The sequence below is a fragment of the Sinohyriopsis cumingii genome, chromosome 17 (assembly GCF_028554795.1).
Source record: "Sinohyriopsis cumingii isolate HCF-2022 chromosome 17, ASM2855479v2, whole genome shotgun sequence".
Lineage (NCBI taxonomy): Eukaryota > Metazoa > Mollusca > Bivalvia > Unionida > Unionidae > Sinohyriopsis > Sinohyriopsis cumingii.
This window is the reverse complement of record NC_142977.1, coordinates 85,435,517-85,461,354: the sequence shown is the minus strand read 5'-3', so window position 1 is coordinate 85,461,354 and position 25,838 is coordinate 85,435,517. Positions and strand designations below refer to the sequence as shown.

Here is a 25,838-nt window from a genome sequence, read left to right as displayed (position 1 = left end):
GGATCTCTTAAAACTACTATTTTATTTCCGTTCATGCTGAGTTCATCCGTCATTGTGTCGCCGGTGTTTTTCACGCGATTAGCAACGCTTCTTGCAATTTCATTTCTAATTGTTGCTAATGATACACTTGAATCTCTGATTTTGCCGCTGTCAGTAAACACGGGAATATCATCCGTAACTGCACCGAGTACTCGTCGAACTATATCATTCCATCTGATATTGCTCGTTTTTAGTTTACCATATCGATCTTGAAAAATAACAACTTCATCTGGGTCAACTCCAGCCAGGTTCATGATATCAGCGAGGTCATCTTTAGTCGCATACTTCGACAGATCAACGTCATCGAACTTTTTCTTAACGCGTGAGGATCTTCTTCCGTAAATATCAACCATTATAATAAGACCTGTTGTTTAAAACGCTTTACGCGCAACGAATCGGTTACTTGTATAATCATGCACAACTTCATGTGGTGGTTTGGATGATTTTGATATAGCGTCGAGTACATTAATTACTTCACGGCCGCATATTGGCGGATCTGTCATTGTTTGTGTGGGTAGCGTTGAATACCAAACTTTATAACCAGAGGTTCTTGCGTGAAGTGGTGCAACATACTTGATAAATTCAACGGGTGGAGCTAACCCGTACGAATCAAAATAAACGATTCCACGTGGATCAACCGCGTATGATACCCAATGAGTACCGGGTCCTGAATTCGAGTCTAGATTAATAATACCTGTTTCGAGTTTGTTTGGTTGTTTCAGTAATTGATCTCGCATAAAAACACCTCTAAAGGCTTTTATTTTTAATTTTTTAGCAGCATCAAGTAAATCAAAATTTGATGCTGGAACGTCTAACGTGGAAGCCTTAGACCTCTCCCCCAACGAGATCCTGGCAATCTTAAGCCGCGTCCCTTTTTTGTATCCATTTCCTGTTGCTTTCTTTAGACCCATTCCAGCAGCTGTTCCAACAGCACCTAACGCGGCTGCTTTTGCTACGGCTGGAGCAGCAGCAGCTATTAGCGCTGGAATAGCCGCAAGAAGTGGAAATATACCACCTATTTTAACCATATCTTTGATGGCGCTCAGAGAAAGATGAAATTGAACTCCAGTTTTTGATTCCAGGGCTTTATTGAAATGTTTAATCTGATTATTTGTCAACGATAATTTGTTTGGACCACCACTAATCTGATCTCGTTTTAGTGATATTTTAGTTCCGCATTTGTTGGCGGTTTTTGATTGAAGCTTTTTTACCTGACCAGGAGTCAGAGTAACATTAACATGACTATACGACATTTTTATATAAATAATATTTTTCTGAATAATTAAAGATTTTCCACTGGTGCATCAACGACTCTCATTCGACCACTACCACCTTCAAGTAACATGGCTTTATCGCTAAGTATGACTGCGATTGCTCTGTAATCAACATTACCGGTAACTAATGTTGCTTTGAGATATATATCAACGACAGATTGTTTTGATAGATCAAGATGTTCCAGTGAAAAATAATAAATCGGATATAAAGTTCTGAAATCATGTTGCGATATTTGCAATCCAGTATCAACATTTTGATCACGTCCCATGAATGACATTAAACGATGATATGCACGTCCAATACGATTCTGTTCATAATTTAGTTGTATATTCTCTGCTGGTTCTTGTTGCCCGTTTATCCGTAAAGAAATATCTGTGATACCTAGTTTATCAAATATCATATGAGAGCGAATTTGTAGCCTAATCGATCATGGTTCTGAAAGGCAATAAAAATATGTCGTGGTGCAGAAGCACCCTGTTGTGATGCTATATGCCATGTAAACTGACCGTTAACGTTAGTTTGCATGCTATCCGTGCTTGTTGTTAACCATGACAACAAGAATTTACCACCAGTGTCCATGAAAGAAATCAACTTTTGTTCTTCTGCTATCGCTGGAGTCATTACCGGCATCCACAGTGAAAGTTTCGATAATACTACTTTACCAGCATCACCAGCGGGTCTCCACAGAGCATCTTTATCATCATCCTTTCTTACAAGAACAACCGTGTGTCTAGCTCCATAAATGACCTTTCTAACATTTCTACAAAATCCAAAAATACGCGATTGTGGAATTGTACATGAAAATCTTCTATCGGCTTCTAGCAACATTTTTCTGCGCGTTGCAAATCCCAGGTTGAAATTTTCGTTAGAACCATGAACCACTGGCGCCACATCAGCATCACCGGTATTGGCATTGTTTCTTGGTCGTCTTATATTATACGGATCGCTTTCAGAGTGATTGGTGTTATCTTTCACAAACATCATTGTGGGACCTGCTGATCTTGTATAATCATCAGAATATCTTGCTAATCCTATTATTGTTGTAGCAACGTCGACATCATTCTGAATTGATTCAATATTTTTCCATCAATCATATATGTGGCGCTACTAAATAATGCCATGATCCCGTTGTTGACAAAACCAATTTTTACTGCACCATCGTAATTAGTATCATCCGTTTTTATAATTGTACCTTCTACCTCAAGAAAAGCATCAGCGGGTAAAAAGTATCTACTTGTGTCATGAACTTGTAGTTCAGTTCTTCCATGTTGATCTTGTACTCGTGCGTCATAAGAATAAAACTGATAATCACGTACCGATTCATCCTTAAGGACGGGTGCTTCCATGTCAAATGATGTGTCGGATACGCGCTTGAACATTTTATTATAATTATTTTCGTCTAACACGTTGATTACCGCGTTCGGGAAATTCCACTTCCGGATATCAAACTTGAGATATTATTTCCAGATTCACCGAGTCCTTGATCTGCTAACGCTGCTAGTTTTTGATTTGCAGCTTGATTTATTATTTTACTGACATCTGCAGGCATCACCTAAGTACTTGGTCATTTTACTGATGGTTGTCGTTTTCGTCGCAATAATCGTGCTAGTCTTTCTTTGATCGCCGAGAACGCCTTACCAGCAACATTGACAATTGCACCAGAAGCTTTATCACGAACAATATCAATGGCCTTCATCGATAATTGTTTTGCAACGGGTGCTACTTTTGGAGCTATCCTTGTAAATAATCCCTGAATAACATCACCAAGTCCATCTCCGTAAGTAGCTCTGTAGATTGGTAATCGTGAATTTACCGCTCTGACCTGTACAGGTTTGCGATGATTATTATGTATTATCATCTTATTTTTATTTACCATTTATCTAACAACTAGTCATCAACAAGTTCATCGATAAGTTCTCGGTAAACTCCGATATCCATGATACCACCTTGAAATAATCGCCGACAAATATCAGCTGCTTCATTAATTATTTCTGGTGAATTATTTCCGGCACGTTTTCCTCCTATGAGAACCTCTAACCGTGACACATCATTAATGATATTATCAGGACATAAACCAGACCCTGTTTTAGGTTCATCTTGAGGTGTTTTAAATACTGGTGGTTGCATTACCGGAGTAAGTACTTCAGTGATGACCCGGGGTGTGTCAGGTGAGTCACTTCTTCGAAATCCATGTGGTGAATCTACCGGTGTAAATGTCATTTCCGGCGCAGAAATTATTTTACGTAAAGGTGGAGGAAGTTTCCGCTGGGAGGGTTGTTCTTGTTTTAGTTGTTCCAGTCTCTCTCTATAAAGTCTTTTTACTTCTCTATCAAGACTTTTGTATTCTGGACCTCTAGCTTGTTTTTTGTTGTAATATACGCGATATATCCATTTAATGAAATTATCATCATTTGTTTTTTCATGACGGGGTTTTAAAATACTAGATTTATCAAATATATTATTTAATATCATCTCAGGTAATTTTTCTCTTTCAGTATTTCTAATATCATCAACAACCCCTTCGTTAAATCTTTCAATTAATTCTAAGTTTTCTCCTGCTGGTTTGGGTTTAGATACATGTTTTGTTTGCACGTCGGCGAGATCAGTACGAAGTTTTCCAATTTCTTCAAGTATTTCCTCACCAACAGGTGGAGGTTGAGCCACAGCTATATTAGTTGGAAGATTTTGTAAAATCTCCCCTGTCTGTCTAGTTCTTCTTGCTATCTCCTCAGTCTGCGCTGCAGTTTGTTTTGATACCGGAAGAAGATCCTCTTTGATGACAGTTGTAACTTTCTTAGTAGCTGCAGTGACGGGCTTAAACAGTTTTTTAGTTTCTTCTTCATACTCAACTTGTGCTTCTTGCTGCGCTTGCAGATTTTTTCTGAATGAGTCTCTGACAGGAAGAAATTTTTTAATTGCTTCTAATCGTTCTCGAGCTATTCTTGCAGTATGAGATTCCGAATGTACCATTATTTTTTAATATAACAATCTTTTAATTAATATCAGCAGAAGGGGTGTAAAGTTAATTAAAAAGATATCATTCATATAATGAACAACTGTGCGTGGTTGCGTCAAGGAACCACTAACAAATGTGAAAAAAAATGCCGTGGAGAATATTGCAAAAAACATAATTATCTTATAAAGAAAAATCCTCATGCTGGTCCACGAAGTTGTGTTGGATGTAACAACGGCGTTAGAGGATTATATCAGATTTGCAAAAATTGCGGTGGAGATCGATACAGAAGTTTGATGATATATTATAAACACAGAAAGAACATAAATCCAAAAATAGAAAAACCACCATCAGAACTTGAATATTACTTGAAACATAGAACAAATAAAGATGAAACAAATAAAGATGAAAGAGATGAGGAGAAACGACAGCGAGAACGCGTTGAGAAATATTCATCAAACTTGGTATGGTGGTAAATTTACATAAATTAATAGCAGCAGAGAGGGTACCTACCAACGTTGGTCGTCAAAAAAAATAAACAAAAAAATAAATAAACACGTAGAGTACTTTATTTTTTTTCAGCTACTATTTCGAACTGAGGTTTCATTAGTATAATCGGCCATTACAGAAATAAAACATCTCAAGGAAACGTTAATTGTAAAAATCTGGACCTTTCTACGAGATGATTTTATTTGTTTGTTTTATTTTGTTTTGTCGGAATTCTATGGTCTGTTCACCCTCTCTGCTGCTGATTCTTAGAAAAGCGGTCAAAAAGTGAAGGGAATTGTCTATTCTGGATCTTGAAGAGAAAACGGAATATGTAAGGTCTTATTGTCTAGGACTTAATCTGGGCCCACACGCTTGATTACGATTAGATTAGCTCACAGACAATGTAAATCTGACTTATTATGATCCTCTCTTTGATCCATAACACACAAAAAGCGGAATAAATGCAGCTAAAGTAATGAATCAGCATTTCCTGCTTCTAGACTGCGGTTCACATGTATATCATGTATATTTTTCACATTACATATATATATATATATATATATATATATATATATATATATATATATATATATATATATAGAGAGAGAGAGAGAGAGAGAGAGAGAGAGAGAAGTTTACAAATCTACATTACAATAGCGGTATTATAGCTCCAGGCGATTGGTCAAATTTACATAAATGCGTAACCATTTTTAAAGTAAAAAATGGACTTCTTTGATTAACGATTAAACTACTGTAAACAAAAAGTTTCCTATTATCATAGAATAAAATATACATCTTAAAAACATGATGGCGAGCTCTTTTAGTGTTGTGAAAAATAACTTTGATGTATTATGAGTACAAGTTGAATCACTAGTAGTGCTATAGTGATTAAAAAGTCCAAGAACAAATATTTCAGTTGTGATCAAATATTTCAATAATGTGTGCCATTAATCTCTGGGCTCCTTACAAAGTATAAAAACAAGTCGGCTAGATAAACAGAGACATAAAGAAAGAATTAGGGAATGTAACGAATATATTTGCACAGACAAAACGAAATAAAGAAAGAAAGAGAGAAAGAAAGAAAGGAAAAAATAAAGAGTTTTGTTTTACCTTTTCAGGTATCACGTCACACAAAGGACACTTACAATCCCTGTTTAACAGAAATACTCAAACAAGCATAACAGAAGTCTTGCAGTAACGCTCATACATTCTTATATGATTAAGCCATCTGTTACTTTACATTGTATAATTGTAACTGTTATAGTGAAGGAACTTGTTTATACACAGGCATTTAGTAATTGGAACTTTACCAATATTGCATTAAATAAATGGATCTAGTCTCTGTTTACAAAATATATTCTTATTTGTTCTTTGGATAAAATAAAATGGTGTTTTGTATGAATGTTTGCACGTAAAACAGTGTTGCTGTTCGGTGTCATAACAAGTCATTTTAACCTCTGATTTTCTTGTTTCTTACGGATAAGTTAAATAGAATACTGGCTGGTGTAAATCGGTCTTTAAAACATAAAAAGAGATATGCAAATTGATCAAAGTGTTAAGGAACATTTGCTTTTACATCTATAAAACGGTGATTCATTAATCCTCAAACGATTTTTTGTAATATTAATTAATATCGAACTTGGAGATCTCAGTGTGATTTTTTTTCTTTGCCTCGACACGCACTATGTTTACTGCATGATATTGCTTGATTATACAATGTGGCGTTATTTGCACCTTCCGATCACGTGATTTGTTCATAAGTAAATAAGACGTAAATAGCTGGCTCTTCAACAAAAAAAAAAAAAAAAGACGCAAAGCACACGACGTCAGGAGAAAAGTCTAACTGATATATTCCTGTTCCGGACATTTAATTGAAGGTAAGTAACCTTTTGCCATGTAATAACGCCATGTTTCAGCACACGATAGGCTAAACATAGACTGTGCTTACGATGCGTATGCATATATTTGTAAACCGCATAAATCGGTTTTCTACTTAAAGGTGTATCACGACATGCTATGACGAGAAAACTATAACATGAACCTTTTATTTATGCGTGACTAACAATAACGACGAAGCATCCAGTTCCACAAACAAGACTGGCCTCTCTCGATTAACGTAGGAGTTTAAAAATTAAAATAATTTCTGCTATTCTTCACCTTTCCTGGATTATCCGAGACCATTGGAGGTAAAATGATCTAAGGCGCTCGCCTTTACACATCACTGATATCTCACCTGTGTCATCGTGAGTTGGAGTCTCAGATCGGCCATATTGTGGCGTGCGAAAGTTTGCCAGTAGCTTCCCGTGATTAAGTGGTTCTTCACGGGGTCTATCCGTGTTCCTTCTCCACCAGTGATACTGGCCGTCATATATTGCCTATCATGTGCTGAAAAATGATTTTAAACCTATAAATCTATAAGCCACTTAATATCTACGAAAACAGTTATAAAACTGGAATTTGGTGCCGACTTTTTGTGATAAAAATTTATTTTTGATAGAATAGATATATTAGGTTTCATGAGCGTATTAGTCATCTGACTACCGTGACAGTCATATATCCTGGATTGTAAGAGCCAGAAATAAATAAAACACTGAAAATCAAGAGTGAATTAATTTCTTATTTATTTACCATATTCTAGTCTTCATAACCGAATACCATCTTATTAAATTGGCAATATCTTAGCAGCTAATGAATCGAATCAAATGGATTTGTCTTTCTGTCATTAATAAGAACAGGGAACAAGTTTCAAAGTATAAAGGAACTGAGACGTTTCAAATACATCGGAACAGGTTAGCGAACTAGAAAACACTCCTTTACAAGTTTATCTGACATGGACCAAAGTACAAAATAAACAAAACATTGTAAACAAAACGCCGATACCTAGAGGGATTTGTAGATGAAAAATGTTTTCAAATTTATACATTTCTGAAAACTTACATGGCTTAAGGAAAAATTGTCTGAGAAATAAATGGGAAAATCTGTCAACTTTCAGGTCCAAAAATATTTCTTATGTATTCCTTTTTGGGACAGATATTATTTTGGTCTGTAAGAATGAACCATTTTGGGATAGATGTGTTTTTCGTTTTCGTAAACTTAAATAAACCAGATAAAGTTAATTCACCTGGGTATGTTTCATTAATATCGATGTTCTTTAATACTAGGATACAAACAAAAGCTAAAGGAAGTTTTAACAAAATACGGTTTTAGAAGCTATTGTCTGAATTCATTATTCAATAAGATTAATCAGCATGTTTGACATTGGTATTTATGTGATTTAATATGTTGGCTTATTCTTCTAGAACCACAAATTGTATTGCAAATGGCTATTATACAACAAGTAAAAGAATCATCTTATGTCTACAAAGTCTACTGGTGTTTAAAGACACATGATGGCGATTTTCATTGGACAGAGCTATTAGTTCTGTAACTTTCATTTCATATAACACATGCAATTTTCTTTGGATTTTTTGCCATATGTACTTGTCACCCTGATTAGGTTAGGACAAAGAATTTTTAGATTTAAATCTTCTTCTATAAAAAAGATATGTACTCCTGTCATACATGTCCACATATAACATTTATATCTCATCTCTATCTATATTTATTTTCCTATTTTTCCTTAGCATTTGTTTTATTTCTCTTTTTCTTAATAAATATAGCCCAGAAAATTAGGCAGTGAGTTATATTAAAAGTTATCCGCAGTCTGACAATGCCATAATCGTTTCAAGATGTACATGTTTTGAGTAGGAACTATATATATATATATATATATATATATATATATATATATATATATATATATATATATATATATATATATATATATAAACTATAACAGTGAATCAAGCAGTGTATCCTTAAACACTAGAAACGTTTATATGAATCAGGCTATTATAGATCAATGAGCATTTGACCGTACAATGCTAGTAAAGTTTAATATATATCAAATTATAACGGTACATCAGACGGTATGCTCTGCAAAAAAAGCGAGATTTCATATCCGCTAAAATATTTTGACACACTAATCATTTTAACTCTTTTACTTAATTTTGATTATCCAACTTGAAAACCCTTATGCACACGATGATATCTAGGATCCCAACCACGTCATCGTTATGATTATTGAGCCAATAATGTGCTGATGATTTAAAGAAACAATCGTACAAGATATCTACTGCACTGAGTGACGCAAAGATTTTTTAAAATGACACTACCTTTTTTACCAATGATGCATATAGGGAAATGGGTACGATGAAATTTTTGCAAGGAAGCATATTCAATATTAAGTCAATACCAATGGTTTCGTGAACTGTTGCATACCTCTTACTTATGACAATCATTTACCGTGGCTCCTGATTTACCGTAATTATGGGGTGATCCCGTTATTCTGAACTTCACAAAGCAGGTATTATTCTAACCTGGCAGCGACGCAATTGGATAGAATACAAACATATATAATATTGTACAAGTCTTAGAATGTTACGTTCATTTGCATATGTTAAAGAAGCATGCTAAATTTAATGTGCATAGATCAATATGTTCTGTGTAATTGTGTTGATAATAAAATGATTTAAGTTAGAACGGAATACAAACGTACTAATAAACAAGACAAATAAGTAGTAAATGGCACAATGATGGGACCATGTTATGTATATACGAAACAATATACTGGTCACATTTTATTTGCCTAGTTGGAGTGGGTTTTGTGTAATTGTGCATACAAGGGATGCACAAATATATATAAAAAGCGAAAGAATCTATGTAAAAGGTGCACAGAAAACTGACGCGATTGGAGAAAAGTTTAGTTTGACGTTATAATCAAATTGGAATCAGCCATGTCTGCACGAAAAGATATATACCAATAATTGGGAGAGGGAATTATGTTTCTTAGTAATCATGCTAATAGGATGCTCACTGGAAAATTCTGGGTCGAAAAGGGTCTTAAAGTATGAAAATACCTAAATTTTCCGAAAATATAGTCCGGTCATTTATATATGTATGAAAAAGGTGAATTCGACTTATAATATACTTATGAGTGGCACCTACATGTGTAATAGTGTTCATCCAATTCTGGATGGACGGACGAATGACACTCAAAACTCGTAACGATCCCAAGGTTGGGGTCCTGGATATTATCATGAGCATTTAGCTATATGAGGTGGATAATCAAGCTGTAATTTGAGAGTTACAAATCCTGGTGTGTATTAGACACTGTGTTGCTTATGAAATAAGAGTAGTTTATACTTGTAGCTATTTGTATAGCTTGATAGCTGTAATTTGCTGCTTTATAAAAATCACGGTTTTGTTCTTTGGCGTGATACTACCACTACTGCATATTTGTATGTGATTTATTCCTTTACATTTATTTCTGAAACGATTATAATGTCATCAGTCTTAAATTTTCACTTTGTTAACATAATAAAAGATGTGATAAAGTTTGCTCATATCCTTTTTTTCTGTTTGTGAAATACGTAACATATATGTTCTTATCTGTTTAATAATAATTATTTCAATTGTGACCTCTCTAAATCTCGGTCACACCGGTTCTTATCAATAATGTACCACTCTGAATATAAGAGGATAATTTCATTGTTCTAAAGTAGGACAGGATTTTTGCTAATTTGATGAGTGAGAATTTGTTGACGTTAATCGTTTCGAAACATTGAAACTGTTGCTCTAGCACAATTTCCGTGTTCATCCAGTTTAAATTTTGTAGATATTTCTGTGTATGATTTCATTACTGAGTAAACTGATTGTGTTAATAACGATCATACATGTGCCAATATTTGCCTGAGCTCTCTGCAAAAGACTTTGAGTCGACATTATATTGTTAATAATTTACACGACACAGGTACGAATAGTGGACATATGTATTGACATGACTGTTTAATAACAATAAGCGGCATTTCAGAAAGCGTTGAACCCATGTCACCACTCAGAACAGATATTAATACACTCACTACATGCATGTGCCTGTCGAAGTTTTTTAACCGAATGTTAAACCCAAACAACAGCTGAATGTTGGCGGTTGTCTGCAACATCCTCTTGTTAAGCGTCTGTTACTGCACGTGTAACCTTAAACTACACGCAGATGGTAAATGTATTTCGGCCACAATTTTTGTCATGAACTTCAAAATGCTATCACAGAAAAGGAATGATAAAGAGCTACTTTCTACTTTCAATATGTGTGTATCCTATAAAAGATTGATTTTCTCCGAAGGGTGCCAAAAGTTTCATTTGAAAGGAGTACCATGTTAAATTGAATTTATCTTCATTTGAAACCCTCGACTTTCATAAATAATGCCGATCAATTGCGTAGTACAATGACGTTCATTTACATTTGGTAAATTTATCGCCTTATCGGACGTCATGTTGTGTGCTGTATGGAAATGTAAGCTAAAGGTCTATGATTGTAATCAGTACAGCAGTCATATGGTTAATACGTACCTCTTACCCATTCTTTGGGGTTTTGTCGATTTAACGCCGGTTTTCAGAAAACATACATAACTGGTGGAGGAAGAACCCAGGAAAACCCCAGTAAGAACACCGGAACCGTAGGAAGTTACTTTCGAACTTTTTCACATACCCACGTTGACCTAGCGAGAGTCAAACCCACGATGACAGAGGTAAGATGTCATTGACGTGTAAAGTCGAGCGCCTTAGATCACGTATGCTCCAATGACCCCAGATATTACATGGAAGGTGATAAATAGCAGGAATTAACTTTGTTTTAATTTTGAACATGATACGTTAATGGAGAGACGCCAGTCTTAGCTGTGGAACTGAATGTAGTTCAAATAATAAATAAAAGGTTCATGTTTTGGTTTTCTGGTCATAGTATTTTGCGGCATATGTGAGAAACGGATACAATTTCTTTAGTAGAAGGAATTGTTTTATGTGTCTAAAAATACATGCATGCATATCATAACGGAGCCATTACACATGGATATCGCAGCTTGCTAAAGATGTCTATACGTTGGACATTATCTTTGAAATCCTTATTCCAGAATACCTCTATATGAAGCTACAGTCGCACAAAGTAAACATGACTAAGACGACATAAAACAGCCAAACCATTTCTATGTCTGAAGACATTTAACCTCTGATTTTGTTTTTTCCAATGGATGGAATAAATATTATCTTTTATAGTACAAATTGGTCTTTAAAGGCAATACAGATTCGTGCAAAACTCTCGTATTGCTAAAGAATATTGTGCACAGTCTAACGATAAAAAAAGAGTTTTATTGATCCTGGAATGTCTTTGTGTAAAATTAATTTATATTGAACTTGGAGATCTCAGTTAGTATTATCTTATCCTTTGTCACGACATGCACGACATCCACTATACTTGTTGTATGATAAGACGTAACTATGCAACTTGGCATTGTTTGCATGTTACGATCACGTGAACCGGTCCTTTGTCTATACGACTTAGTTTGGCTCTACGCGCTAATTCAAAAGAAAAAGATACAATAGAAATCCAGGAGAAATTACGAGCTGATACACTGAAGCGTCGGTCATATTTTTTATTCAAGGTAAGTAACTTTTTGCCATGCAAGAATCTGTGAAACACCATGCAACGCGCGCGCACCTTTCTGAGTCCCTAAGAAACCTTTGTCAAAATTACTCATCACGTATATTCAGGATAATAATCTGATTAAATTGTCGATAAGGATATTTACTTTATAGAACCGATACATGGATTATGTTTGAAATAAAATCAAAGCTAAATCTGAAAGTTCCCTGGCTTATATCGAAAACCAAAATAGCGAAATTGAGCCGTAATCACGCATATTGCTATTAAACAGAAATACAGTTATTTCTGACAAACAGACAATATTGAGATTTTATTGAAATATTATGTGTGATGACCCTAATATTCTCATCGTCAAAGAGTATTTCCGAACAATGATGTTCGTGATACAATATCAGTTACATAATTAAAATCTGATGGCATGAGTATTATGCCAGAACGTTTGTGTACAAATAGTTTTTTTGCGAAAACAAGTGTTAGTGCCAAAGACAGCTGACAAACCAGTTTTAATTAGTACGGTCAAATATTGTACTTGTGGAGATGATAAAATTAGGATGATATTTTCAGTTTATTTAACAGAAAATATGTGCCAAATGGAACGTGACTTTGTGCCGATTGTCAAAACCGAGTATTCTTGAATTTTTTTATATAAATAGAAATATGAAATTTTATATTAACGATTGTCTCTTTAACTTGAACATTAACCAAATAATTGATTTCAGCCTATGTAAATTGAAAATCATTATGTTTCTACTTCTTTGTATATCCATTTGTTTATGAGTCTGTTTATTGATCGATCTATTTGTTTTTGAAAGAATTACAACGATGGTTGAAATTGCAATGTTTTACTTAAAGTCTCGTGCGGTTGACATGTACAACATAATCTGATGTATTATTATATCCGTCTGCATAAAGTGAGACAGCCCTCACCATTTGTGGGAAGAACAATGTTGTTAGGTGTCGGTTTGCGTGGGTAAGGAATCAAAGTGGCGGATATGGAAGTACGCTCGTTTCGTTACGTCACGTGAAAACAACGGATACATGGCGGCCGGTATAACTTACGGAGGCAGAACCCGGAGAAAACCTGGCAAGACCAACCTATCCACAGGAAGCCACTGACAAGCTTTCTCACATACCAACATTGGCCTAGTGCGAAACTCGAACCCACACTGACAGTGGTGAGATTTCATTGATCTGTAAAAGTGGGCGCTTTAGACCAATCAGTACAACGCGGCCCCTATAGACATACACACACGCACACACATAGATAGATAGATAGATAGATAGATAGATAGATAGATAGATAGATAGATATATAGATAGAAAGATAGATTAGTGAGTGTGTTTTCAATGGAGCATTTAATTTTGCATCCCTAACAAATTGGATGGAGCGCCATTACATATAGAGATGCCTCTTATAAGCATAATATGAGTGGTAGTTTCCTTACATCTATAAATAAATGATCTGATGAAATTTTATGCTACTGGAGTATTTTCGTACTTTTATAATTTGTAGACTCAGAATTCTTCAGAGAACTTCCACGCAAGAAAACAAAAAAGCATCATTAATTCTTCCAAACAATGGCTTGTTCTTTTTTATGACAAAGTTGCTAACCCCATTAGATTATAATGCAAAGTAAGCTTTCTTCTCCAACTGATTCAGATTTTCTGCGTACATTTAAACATAGATTCTGTTGAATAATTTTTGTGATCGTTTTTTTAAATAAATTTTATCTGCTGCATCCCCTTATGCACAATTAGACGTTGGAGAATAAAATGTACCATACTATTGTATGCGCATATACATTACCTGATCCTGCCATGTACCATTTATTTGATCTTATTCTTCTTTATATGTACTTGTATTCCTTTCAAATTCAGCTGTTTTACAGTAAACAGTATCAAAACAATTACACAGAAACTGTTGGTCTATGTATATATTTCATTTTGCGCACATGCTTAAGATATGCACATGTTCATAATATGATTAGACATTTACAATATTATACTTGGTTTAGTTCAATCTAAATGCTACGTGCCAGTTTAGAATTATGACCGCTGTGTTAAGCTCAGAAGTACGATAAATGAGAAGTCAAGGCAAATGATTGTGATGAGTACGCGATTTGCAGCAATTCACCTATACATTGATATTATCTTAATATGGAATAAGCTTCCTTTCAGAAATGATCCTGTACCCATTTCCGTACATCCACGATGGCGAAAATACGGTGTTGTTTTAATACGTATCGGCGTCATTCTGTGCAGGCGATCTTTCGTACGATTGTGTCTTTCAATCGTCAGCATATTATCGGTTGATTTCGGGTCAATAATCCCAAGGTTGGGTCCTGGATATCATCCTGTGTTTACAAAAGGTGGATAATCAATATGCAGTTTGAGAGTTAAAATGCTTGATGTGTCCTAATAGTCTAGTGGATATAAAATCTCACTTGTTTTGCTGCCTGATGACGCGTGATGTTTTGATATGTATCTTAAACTTTATTAGTATTGTATCATGTAATACTAGTTGTGATATAATAGACTGGTTCAGAGAAACCAATCTAATATTGTCGGGTGAACTATAATAAATAAATAAATAAATAAATATATATATATATATATATATATATATATATATATATATATATATATATAGTTTCTTCTTAATACATACGCATCTCGAAATGATTATCTCATTGTAAGAGTGCAGAAAACGTTTGCATATACTCATTCCATAATGTCTGGACTATATTCTTTAATAAACAAGAAGAAACAAAAGAAAAGCAAGGGAGGAAAAAGAAAATAACTATAGATAGAGAGGAAATATAAATGTCATATGTGGATATGTATATATCTACAACAGGAGGACATATAATTTTATACAAGAATATTTAAATATAAAATAGTATTTGCTCTAACCTAATCAGAATGACAGGTTCATTAAAAAATCAAGGAAATTTGCATGTGTCACATGAAATGAAAGTTAAAGAACTAGTAGCACTGTCAAATGCAAATTGGCATCATATGTCTTCATATACCAATATACTTTGTAGACATAAGATGATTCTTTCACTTGTTATATAATAACCATTTGTAATACAATTTATGGTTCTAAGAGAATAATCAAATGTATTAAATCATATCAATACCTGTATCAAACATGTTGATTAACTTTATCGAATAATGAACTAAATAAGAATGGTGATAGCTTTCTTAAACCGTATTTCGTTAAAACTTCCTTTAACTTTTATTTATATCCTAGTTATAAAGAATAGTGATATTAATGAAACATACCCAGCTGAATTAACTTTATCTGATTTATTTAATTTTAAGAAAACGACAAGCACATCTATCAAGAACTGGCTTATTCTTATAAACGGAACAATATCTGTGCGCCCCTCCCCCCCCCCCGCAAAAAAAATGCATAAGAAATATTGTTATAACTGAAAGTTGTAACAGACGTTTCCAATTGTTTCTCGGGTAGCTTTACCCTAAGCACTGTAACTTTTCAAAAATGTATGAATTTGAAAACATTCAATATCTACAAATCCTTCTAGTTGTCTAATTGTTTAAATTGGTCAATTCCTCATGTCTGGTAAATTAATGTTTGTACTTCGTGAAAGACCTGTTCTGATGGATATGGGTAGCCATTTTTTCGACTGCAAGACTTTCTTCACTGCTGTTGTCCCAAATAATATGTGGTGGGATAGATAAAACTGTCAAAAAAAGGTCAAATATTAAATATTCATATCTGTTATGCCCTTCTCTCTGCATGTTTTTCCTCATTTATTTATAGGATGTTACTTGTTTGTTTGGTGCTGTGCATAGGAATGATATTGGCAAATCCACACTTTGTCGAAAATATGGAACATCAGACTACTGTGATGTGTTCTGACGAGGTTACAAGGTGCCCGGCTGATCATATATGTTGCAAACTCGAAGGCGGGAAGTTTGGATGTTGTCTTCAACATGCACCGGTAATTCACGCACATCATGTTTAGTTTATTGCATCATTTTGTACTGTATATCCGTGTTTTCGAATAGGAGTTCATTGCAAGAATAAGGAAAGGGAGTACTATCCATGCTAGACACACGGTCATAATAAAGGATTAATTATAAAAGGAAAGCAAACTTATGGATTAAATATCTGTGCGACATTGTTGAAGATACCTGTATCAAAGTTGAATTGCACAGAGTCCTGAGTAAATAAGTCGTGTAGCAAGTGCACACACACACACACACACACACACACACCTGTAGTTCTAAAATTCCAGATGTAAAATATATATAGTGTTCACATCGTTTGATGTATAATCCCAGAGGTCCTATGCATAGCTATGTTAGAATATGATTACGATCGATTGCAGTGAGGGTTACTGGAGTACTCAAATTAATATGTAGCTTTTGTCTCTTATAAGAAATACGTTTAACCTTAATACCTTTTCCTAACTCTCTGGAATTTATTTTCGAATTTGTCAGCACCATTCTAGCAAATGTTATATAATCATATATGAAATTTTCATCGTGTATGTGCGATCCTCGTTTTTGGGGTGTCCGGGTGGATAGCCTAATGGAACACGAAATCGTCGATAAAATAGAATACATGAACATCCATTTAATCCCAGCTAGTGCACTAGATAACCACTGCTCAGTGAATGTGCCCATGGACCACATTCCTGATTTACACCTGTATATAGGCAGATTTCGAGTCGAGTGTCATTGTTTTTTCTAAGAGTCGTGTGTGTCTTAAAATAACATTTAGCTTAAAGATGTCTTTGATGTCAATCTCTCGCTCGAATTGATGGGTCCATTATTTGCCTCAGATTTTGGTTCCAGAGAATGATTTGTATTATTTAAGAATATGTAATATACGTTATCAAATACGGATACTGAGACGAAAAAGTCTGTAGTACTGACTAACTTTGAGGTAAATATCGTTGAATTTCTCTTTGTAACTAACTGATTTTAAAATGTAGATAACATGCCGAATGTGCGGAAATTCTAGTTTTATTTCTGAGACTCTAATAGTGTGTAAAAACGTTATCGAAATTTTTAAACTGCAGTAATATGTTGGTGAACCTGTTGACAGACAGAGCCTACCATACACTGAACTCATGTATTTTGTGAATTTGAATTCTTGTTATAAAAGGATGGTGTATTGGGGATGAACTTCACTGCTATCTTATAATTATTATATATTTGACATGCTATCCAGATTTTGATATTAATTCATTCCAGGGGAAATTTCAGGGGACATGCTTATATTTAGGAACTTTCTCCGTGTCATTATCCACGTTGAAGAAATGTCATGCAAGCAGTGATACCTTACAGCTTGTAGGCCTGGTTTTGGTCGGAACAAATATGATGACGCATACATATGGCTCATTGACGCGGTGGAACTATTTACTATAGCGATATAAAGTATTTATTGTTTATCCATAAAATAATTTAAATATTATTTTACGTTTTCCATTACTCTACTACGGTATCGAAACCTGTACGCTGGTATTATTTCTGCCGGTAATCTGGTTCACTATTATTCTGTGCCACTGATTGTTTCTTATTTGCATTACTTGTGTGCGACGTTGTGTCGTTTCTCTTCCCAAAGATTAACATTGAAAACGGAGTCAAAAGTTATTCAGATCTACCCATTAATGCGCGCAGTCCCATGCTCACTTTCAGTCATAGTCGCGAAATAAGAGACTCTCCTATCAGGCGATTTACTATCCAGTTTAGGATATTATCCATACACCGTTTAACACTGAGGTAACGTATGTATGTTAGGAGTAAGAAATTAGTTCCAAACAAAGTGGCCCACTTACCTTCTTAATTTTCATGACTAACTTAAGTCAATCTAATACATCTCTTGGAAGTAATTTGAAACTAAGAACACTTCTTTCAAAAGAGCATGTTAATATGTTTTTGCAAAGCGTACAATTGACGATGTTGATTGGAGAACTTCCGATGTCAAATCTTCATTTTCGGAGGAGCTCAGTGTTGCACGTTATAGTGTTCTTCAATTTGATGGTAAGTAAATCGTTCTTCTAATTCGCAATCCATTAAAACCTAAATCCATTAAAACCTAAATAGATGTAAACGGCTTAAAAAATAGGAACTTGCGCGAAGTTTGTCCCGGTGCTGCGTATCCTGTTACTCACTGTGATTACAGTGGCCGTGGCATTATTAGAAATATATCCTAGATACAAGCACACATGATTGAATGGATCTAATCAGAATACCCTACTCCTTCAGTTGGAGTATGTGCTCTTTCTGAGACTCTTTTGCTCACGAGCAAAGCCTTCCGAAATATAAAACCAAATCTTTGCATATAGCACTGACTACATAAAGTCATATACAACAATGCTATGTGTACCGCACTGTTTAACATATATTCTGAAAAGCATGAAATAAATTGTGTTAATACAGTTCTGGGCTAGATTTGCTGTACGCACACACACACACACGCACACACAGACTCACACACACACACATACATACATACATATATATATATATATATATATATATATATATATATATATATATATATATATATATATATATATATATATATATATATATATATATATATATATATATATGTTCGTCAATTGCGTCGATGAGAACACTTTAGTCATCCTTTTTATAGCAGGAACGAATGGCCTGCGGGTGCGCTCGGATTGTTCTATGACAATGTGGACAGGAAATGGCATCAACGCAGTTTGTACGGTTACTGGCTCGGGATTTTGTAGTCTGCCTCCGTTGTTCTGCTGCGGATGTCCTGTTGGCATCGAAAGTTTCAGCACCTTTCCTGATAACAGAGCTACACACGACACTATTCTCGGCAGTCTGCTCCCACATGTCATGGCTAATGCCAATGTTCTTCAATGACATTTCCAGGGTGTCCTTATATAGCTTTTTTTCTGGCCTCCTTTGTTGCGTTTTCCTTGTTCATGCTCGCCATAAAAGAATTTGTTGGAAGCCGGTGGTCTGGAATGCGGGCTACATGGCCTGCCCATCGCAACTGTGACTGCATTAAGGTGATGTAGATATTGGACAGGCTTGCTTGAACAAGGACCTCAGTATCCGGGATTCTGTCTTGCCACTTGATGTCGAGACGTCTTCTAAGACAAATCGTGTGGATATTCCTCTCATGGCGCTTCTGTACTGTCCACGGAGTTCTATCTTTTTGTACACTTTCAGCTTTGTCGGTAGACTAATGCCTCCTCTGTTCCAGGCATTGGCGTGTAGTCTACCGAAGGCTGCGATTACCTTTACCATCCGTGCATCAACTTTGTTATCGATTACGACGTTCTGGGACAGAGTGCTGCCAAGATAAGTGAACCAGGTAACTGCGCTCATTATGATGTGGCTGTTGACTGTGATGCTTGGCTCATCATAAGGTTTCCTGGGACTAGCTGATACATTACTTCTGTCTTCTTTGTGTTGATCGTGAGGGCCAAGTTTGTACAAGCATGAGAGAACTTGTCAACGCTGCATTGCATGTCAGCGTCAGGGACAGCGTTGTGGGCGCAGTCATCAGCAAATAGTAAATCTCTGACGATGACTGCCGTTACCTTAGTTTTAGCTTAAAGCTTCCTGAGGTTGAACATTGTGCCACTAATACGGTATCTGATGCGGATTCCCACGTCACCATGTCTGAAATGAACACGGCTGAGAACACGAGATTGAAAAGTGTTGGTGCCAGTACACAGCCTTGCTTCACTCTGAGACAGGAAAGGGCTCAGACGTCTCACCATTGTCTCGGACACAACCTTCCATGCCGTCGTGGAAATTTCGCACCATGGTAAGAAGTTTCCTTTAGCATCCTTACTTGGACATGATTTTCCACGGGCCCTATCTACTAACAGTGTCGAAGCCCTTGATCAGGTCGACACAGGTGGATAAAAGGTCAGCATACTGCTCCTGGCTCTTCTCCTGCAACTGTCTAGCAGCGAACACCATGTCGATGGTTCCACGCTCCTTCAGAAATCTGCCATGGCTTTCTAGTAGGAGTCCTTGGTCAAGGTGTAATATGTGCCGGTTGAGGAGAATCCTGGCGAGTATATTGCCTGCGATGGAGAGCAAATATATACCTAGGTGTTTGTCACAGGTCTGATGATTTCCTTTCCGCTTATACAAGTGTATAATAGTAGCGTCCTTGATATCCTGTAGGATCATTTCTTTTTGCCACATGAGCTGCAAGAATTGATGAATAGCTACACCGCCTTCCTTGTATATCTCTTCTACGATTGAGTCTGAGACAAGAACCTTCGGCTAGACAGCGGACGTATAGCTTTTTGGGTCTCTAACTGGGTTGGTGAAACATACAGTGAGTCATTCGCTGGCAGCTGGAGCAGACGATTAATAGTTTCATCATTGATATATGCTGGACATTTCAAGACGCAGTTGAAGTGCTTAGCCTACCTTTCGAGAACCTTCTATTTGTCAGTGATCATCGTGTTCACGTCCGCACTGAGGAGAGTGGATGATTCTGATGACCAGGGGCTATAGACTTAATTCATTGCATCATAAATCTTCATATACTGCTTGTCAGCGTAGCTTTGGATCTCGTCAGCATTGCTACACTGCCTAGAGTCCAGCATTTGTCTGAATTTCTTCTGAACAGTCCTACGGATGTTATTGAAGAAATCTTTCTTTGAGGCGGACCTTTGCATTAATTAGGTACTCTTTGTAGAGGCTTGTTGTCGCAATTCTCATAAAACCATTTGTTGTTTCTGGAGGAGGGCCCTAATATATCTGTAGCGGTGTTGTAGAAAATCTCTCTAAGGGTCGCCCAGGCTTCCTCCACATTCTGGGTGTCGAGAGGGTGGATTGAAGACGGTTTTCTAGAGTGCTGTATTACGTATATTTGATTTAAATTATATTTGATTTAATTTGTGTTTGATTTGATTTGATTGTTTGTGGGTTGTGGAATCTTTTTATTTTCTTTACATGTCAATGGAATGCAATTTTGTTTACTAGGAATTTGATATTTTCCAGAAAATTCAGTTTGACGTGAATCTTTCCATAAATGCCTAATCATAGAAACACTGTTTCAGTTTTTAACTTAGTTCCTGGCCTTGATTGAGGGTCAAATAAACAACTTTTTTTCTCGAAGCGAAATGATTGGTTCTTATCAATGACATACAGGGGTTACGTGATTTTTATATGTAAATATGATCACGTGATAATCAATTTCGCAAATAGGCATTTCTAAAATTGCGAAATACTTAGTATTAATAGTGATGGAGAGAGAGAGAGAGAGAGAGAGAGAGAGAGAGAGAGAGAGAGAGAGATCAGACATTTGGGGCTTTTAAACACTTGATGTCAAGTTGTTTTCTTCTGTTGTGACCAGTATTGAATTTTTGAGTTTTTTAGTTTTATTTCAATTTTTCGGATTCTAAATGATGAATTCGTTTCTCTGGAAATATTTTCTACTCATACATAATTCTTGAACAAAGTCATTTCTTAAAATTTTATTTGGATTTCGAAAAACCGGAGGATTAATTATTGTGTTTCTATAAGGAACTGTAGACTTCAACACAGTGCAGGTTACAGCATACGTCATCGCCTTCTATCTTGGATTCTTCGTCGGAACTCGAACTTGAATTCATAAGAACATTTTATTATTAGGACTTCTAAAATATTAATCGTGGATTATCCTTGGATTATTTTTGTATTTGATTATTGAAACCGTAAGCTGTTCCCGCCGCCCCCCCCCCCCGCATTTTTACAGTATTTTTCCAGGGAAATAAATAATTTGTTATATTGTTCAAAGCTTGATTTTTCTCTCCTTCTTGCGCTGCTGTTTATTCGAGCCTAAACACGGAACATAAGAGCTGACAAAGGTCCTTTTTAGTTAGAGTTCTTCTTCTTGGCGATATTCAGCCGTTTTTTTTAATAATCTTGACTTGCGAGCGTCCCTTACGTTTGATACGACTGTTTAGCTTGGAGACTACAAGGGGGTGGTTAGTCTTGGTCACCCGTACATCCTGCCTGTCTCTCTTCCTATCACGTAGTCGACGAGATGCCAGTGCTTAGATCGGGGATGCATCCATATGATCCTGTTGCACTTAAGGATGTTGAAGACAGTGTTGGTGATGAGCATTTCATGCTCTGCACAGGTCTGAAGCAATAGAAGATCATTGTTAATTCAGCGGCCGATGCCATACTTTCCAATAACCTCTTCCCAAGATATGTTGTAAGAGCCAACGCTTGCATTGAGCTCACCAAGGATAATGAGCTTGTCAGATTTTGGAACAGAGATTATGATAGGGTGATGTTTTCATAAACTATGTTCTTTACTTCTTCCGGATCGTCGATGATTGGAACATAAGCACTGCCGATCGTGGCATGCTTTCTTCCATTAGACAGGTGGATCTGTATGGTCATAAGCCTGTCGTTCACGCCTGTTGGAACTACAGTAGATTGCTAACAAACACTGACTTCACTTCAAATTCGACTCCAGCCTCATGTCGCTCCTCACTTCCTCATCCGCTCCAAAAGAAGGTGTGGCGAGCGCCCCTTTCACAAGGTTTGCCTTCTCCCACATGTCGGGTTTCACACAAGGCTGCAATGTTGACGTTGTATCTGGCTAACTCTCTGCCAATACGGGTAGTTATCCTCTGAGGTCTGTCAGCATCATTTCTGTCAAAAATGTACACACGTTCCATGCGTCGAGGCTGGAGGATCCATCTTCATCCTTTTCTTTGTAGTGTTTCCAACGCTGATGTAGGGTCCCCGTCAGCCGCTGTCAGGGAACGATGGTGCAGACAATTTCATGGCACCTTTTCTAGACCCTTCTTCATGCTATAGAGTTGAGCAGTGCGAATCCTAAAAATGGACTGCTCAGTCGCTCAGAGCGCTGACGAATGCCACTGCTGCTCTGTGTCAGTGAAGAACGACTGTACGATCTAAGCTGCCAGTGTACAGATTTGCAGATACGGGTGCCAGTGTACTCACACCTGCCGTTTCGTCGCTCTCTTTGCGCCACAGGACTTTGAGGATGAGCAAGTGACGTGCGCGATAACTTAGACTAAAGTGAGGAAGCGTTGCGCGTCGTCGACCTCACTCTCTCATCCAGGATCATCTGGATCCAGTGATAAGACAAGGTCAAGACGGCTGGAGATGAAATCGGATGCATTGGACGACCAGGACTACCTATGTACTCGTCATGCTCTACACGGTTAACAACTCGTTGCTGCGAATCGCCTTCATGCCCGTTGAACAGGGTATCGGTTTCCTCCGCGCATTCCTCCGAATCCAAATTTCAAATCCTTTGGTAGGCAAGCCCTACCTCACCGAGGGTTTAAGACCCGACGGCTACCCTCACCTGGTTTAATACGCCAGTCGAAACGGTTTATCAAGGTGTGGCTGCTGCGCATGTCACAGCTTCTTAGAGGCACAGGTGAAAGCTGGGTGCATGTTGGGACCAAAAGTAGACGCTATCCCTGAATAGGGACGATTTTCCTACATCGGAGGTGCTGTCCCTTCAACACACTCCCGTACACTCACCAAGCGTGACTTGCGTTTAATACTGTTACTAAGGCTTGATTTATTTAAGTTTTGTTCTAAATGATCGCCTTGTTTAAATATCAATTATCAAAGACAGCCACACAAGCAGCAATAACAAAAAAATAACAATTATTAAGTTGGCTGTATACAAAAAGTTCCTTTATATTGATAATTCCCTGCTATTATACGTCTAAATTTTGATGATTTAAAGTTTGATAGACATTGACTGCCTTACTGCTATTAGTGAATCTTCTTTGTCTTAAATAACCTAATTCTGTATATAACTAGGAACAGAGAACACATGGCGTACCAGAGAGAAAACCAACTAACATTTTTAGGGCTGCCAATATCACAGTAAGCTCGCCCTGTCCAGATCCATCATACACCTGTCCAGGAGATGAGACTTGCTGTTCCACTGGAAGTGGCTGGGGATGCTGTCCGTACGACGGAGTAAGTCCGCCAACAAATACGTATTGTTTATGGAATTAAATTTGTAGAATCAATAGAGACCGGTTCGATAACATTTAAGAAGGTTTTATCCCTATGTATGTATGTATGTATGTATGTATGCAGGTATGTATGTATATACGTACTTATATATGTATGTATGCGAGGTCACAATCATATTGCATCGAATTGGTTATAACCAATGACATCATTCAACACCATGACTAAACCTACTTCTTCCTCATCTACGTCTTTTTGTACTATAACGCCAACAAAGAACGCAATGACTATTATAAAAGCAACAAACTGCAACTATTAAACGATATAAATACCTACAAATATGAACTACCCTTGTTTAATAAGCAACTCCTACCACCATCTATACTACTACTATTAATATTACTTTCAGGGCTCTTGCTGCAGCGACGAGGCGCACTGCTGTCCACAAGGAACTGTTTGTATTTTCGACATTTGCATTTAACGCACTTCGATCTTTTTTGTTCCTTGCTCCAACGATATTCAGAGAACTAACTATCAAGCACACTAACATTAATGTTGCATCTACTCAGAGTTTTTGATAAGTTATGATAATATTTCAAATTTAGAAATCTAAAGGTATGTCGTCTGTGGAAACAATTTTAATAATAATAATAATAAAGTCGATATAATTTCCATTCGGTGTTGGCTGTTCAAATATTAATTTATTTCGGACTCAATATTCTCAGTGTCTTTATATTAGTACATGCGTACTCCAGTATTACAAATCTTTCTAATATGTTTCTTCTTTTGCATGTACTTTGGAAACGACTACAAGACTACAATGTCAGTCTTATTTTATCACTTTGTGGCATCATAAATGATGAGACGAAGTTCGCTAATATCCTTATTTTTCCGTTTGTGAAATACCTAATCTGTAATCCCCGAAATAACAGCATTTACTGAAAATAAATGACAATTATAAAAAGCAGATGAATGTTATCACTAATTATAATTATTCTGGTCTGGGGCATGAGAGACACGATTTTAAGTAACAGACACTATGCCATGTAATTTACGATACTTCATTATATTTAATCTTTATACTGTTCAAATGACAATTTCAGTACACTGTTGAAATAAGTTGAATTTATAACTTGTGATGTAATTCATGCATTAAAATTATAGACTTTGTTTTTGTGGATATAAAGTTGCATGACCAGTATTCTTACGAACCCCCCGCTTCTCATCGGTCAATATAGAGTTTAATGTTTCATAAAGCTTCATATTGACCTGAGCAACGGTGAATAACTGCCTATTAAATATATGGAGTATGGGATAAATATCTTATTCGACCTGTTCAGGGTGATATAACGAGAATAGAGATGGCGTTCCGTCACATTCCACCATGATATGGGATAGTTTTTATCACGATCTATCAACAAATCCTGGTAGATGTAGGAGTAAAGACAGAATCACACGAGTAGTTGATTGGATATCAGAACAAAAGAAATGAGAAAGAAGGCTGAAGAGAGGGAGAGAGGATAATTTTTATTTAAAAAAACCCACTGCATCAATGAGACATGTCATTGCTTACATTCTCTAATTGCA

At 36.3% G+C, this 25,838-nt stretch overlaps 1 protein-coding gene across 2 annotated transcripts; it reads left to right on the top strand.

The window, feature by feature from the left end:
• The first annotated feature begins 6,489 nt into the window (after nucleotides 1–6,489).
• Nucleotides 6,490–24,925, top strand: LOC149779357 (progranulin-like). Of its 2 annotated transcripts, none has more exons than XM_089939972.1 (4): nucleotides 6,490–6,633; nucleotides 16,084–16,264; nucleotides 24,093–24,254; nucleotides 24,661–24,925. In XM_089939972.1, the coding sequence occupies exons 2-4, from the start codon at nucleotides 16,085–16,087 to the stop codon at nucleotides 24,730–24,732; spliced, it is 414 nt and encodes a 137-aa protein (XP_089796098.1). In that variant the 5' UTR covers nucleotides 6,490–6,633; nucleotide 16,084; the 3' UTR covers nucleotides 24,733–24,925. The 2 variants fall into 2 exon arrangements, with proteins under 2 accessions (XP_089796098.1, XP_089796099.1); XM_089939973.1 differs by lacking the exon at nucleotides 6,490–6,633 and adding an exon at nucleotides 12,157–12,291.
• Nucleotides 24,926–25,838: the final 913 nt, after the last annotated feature.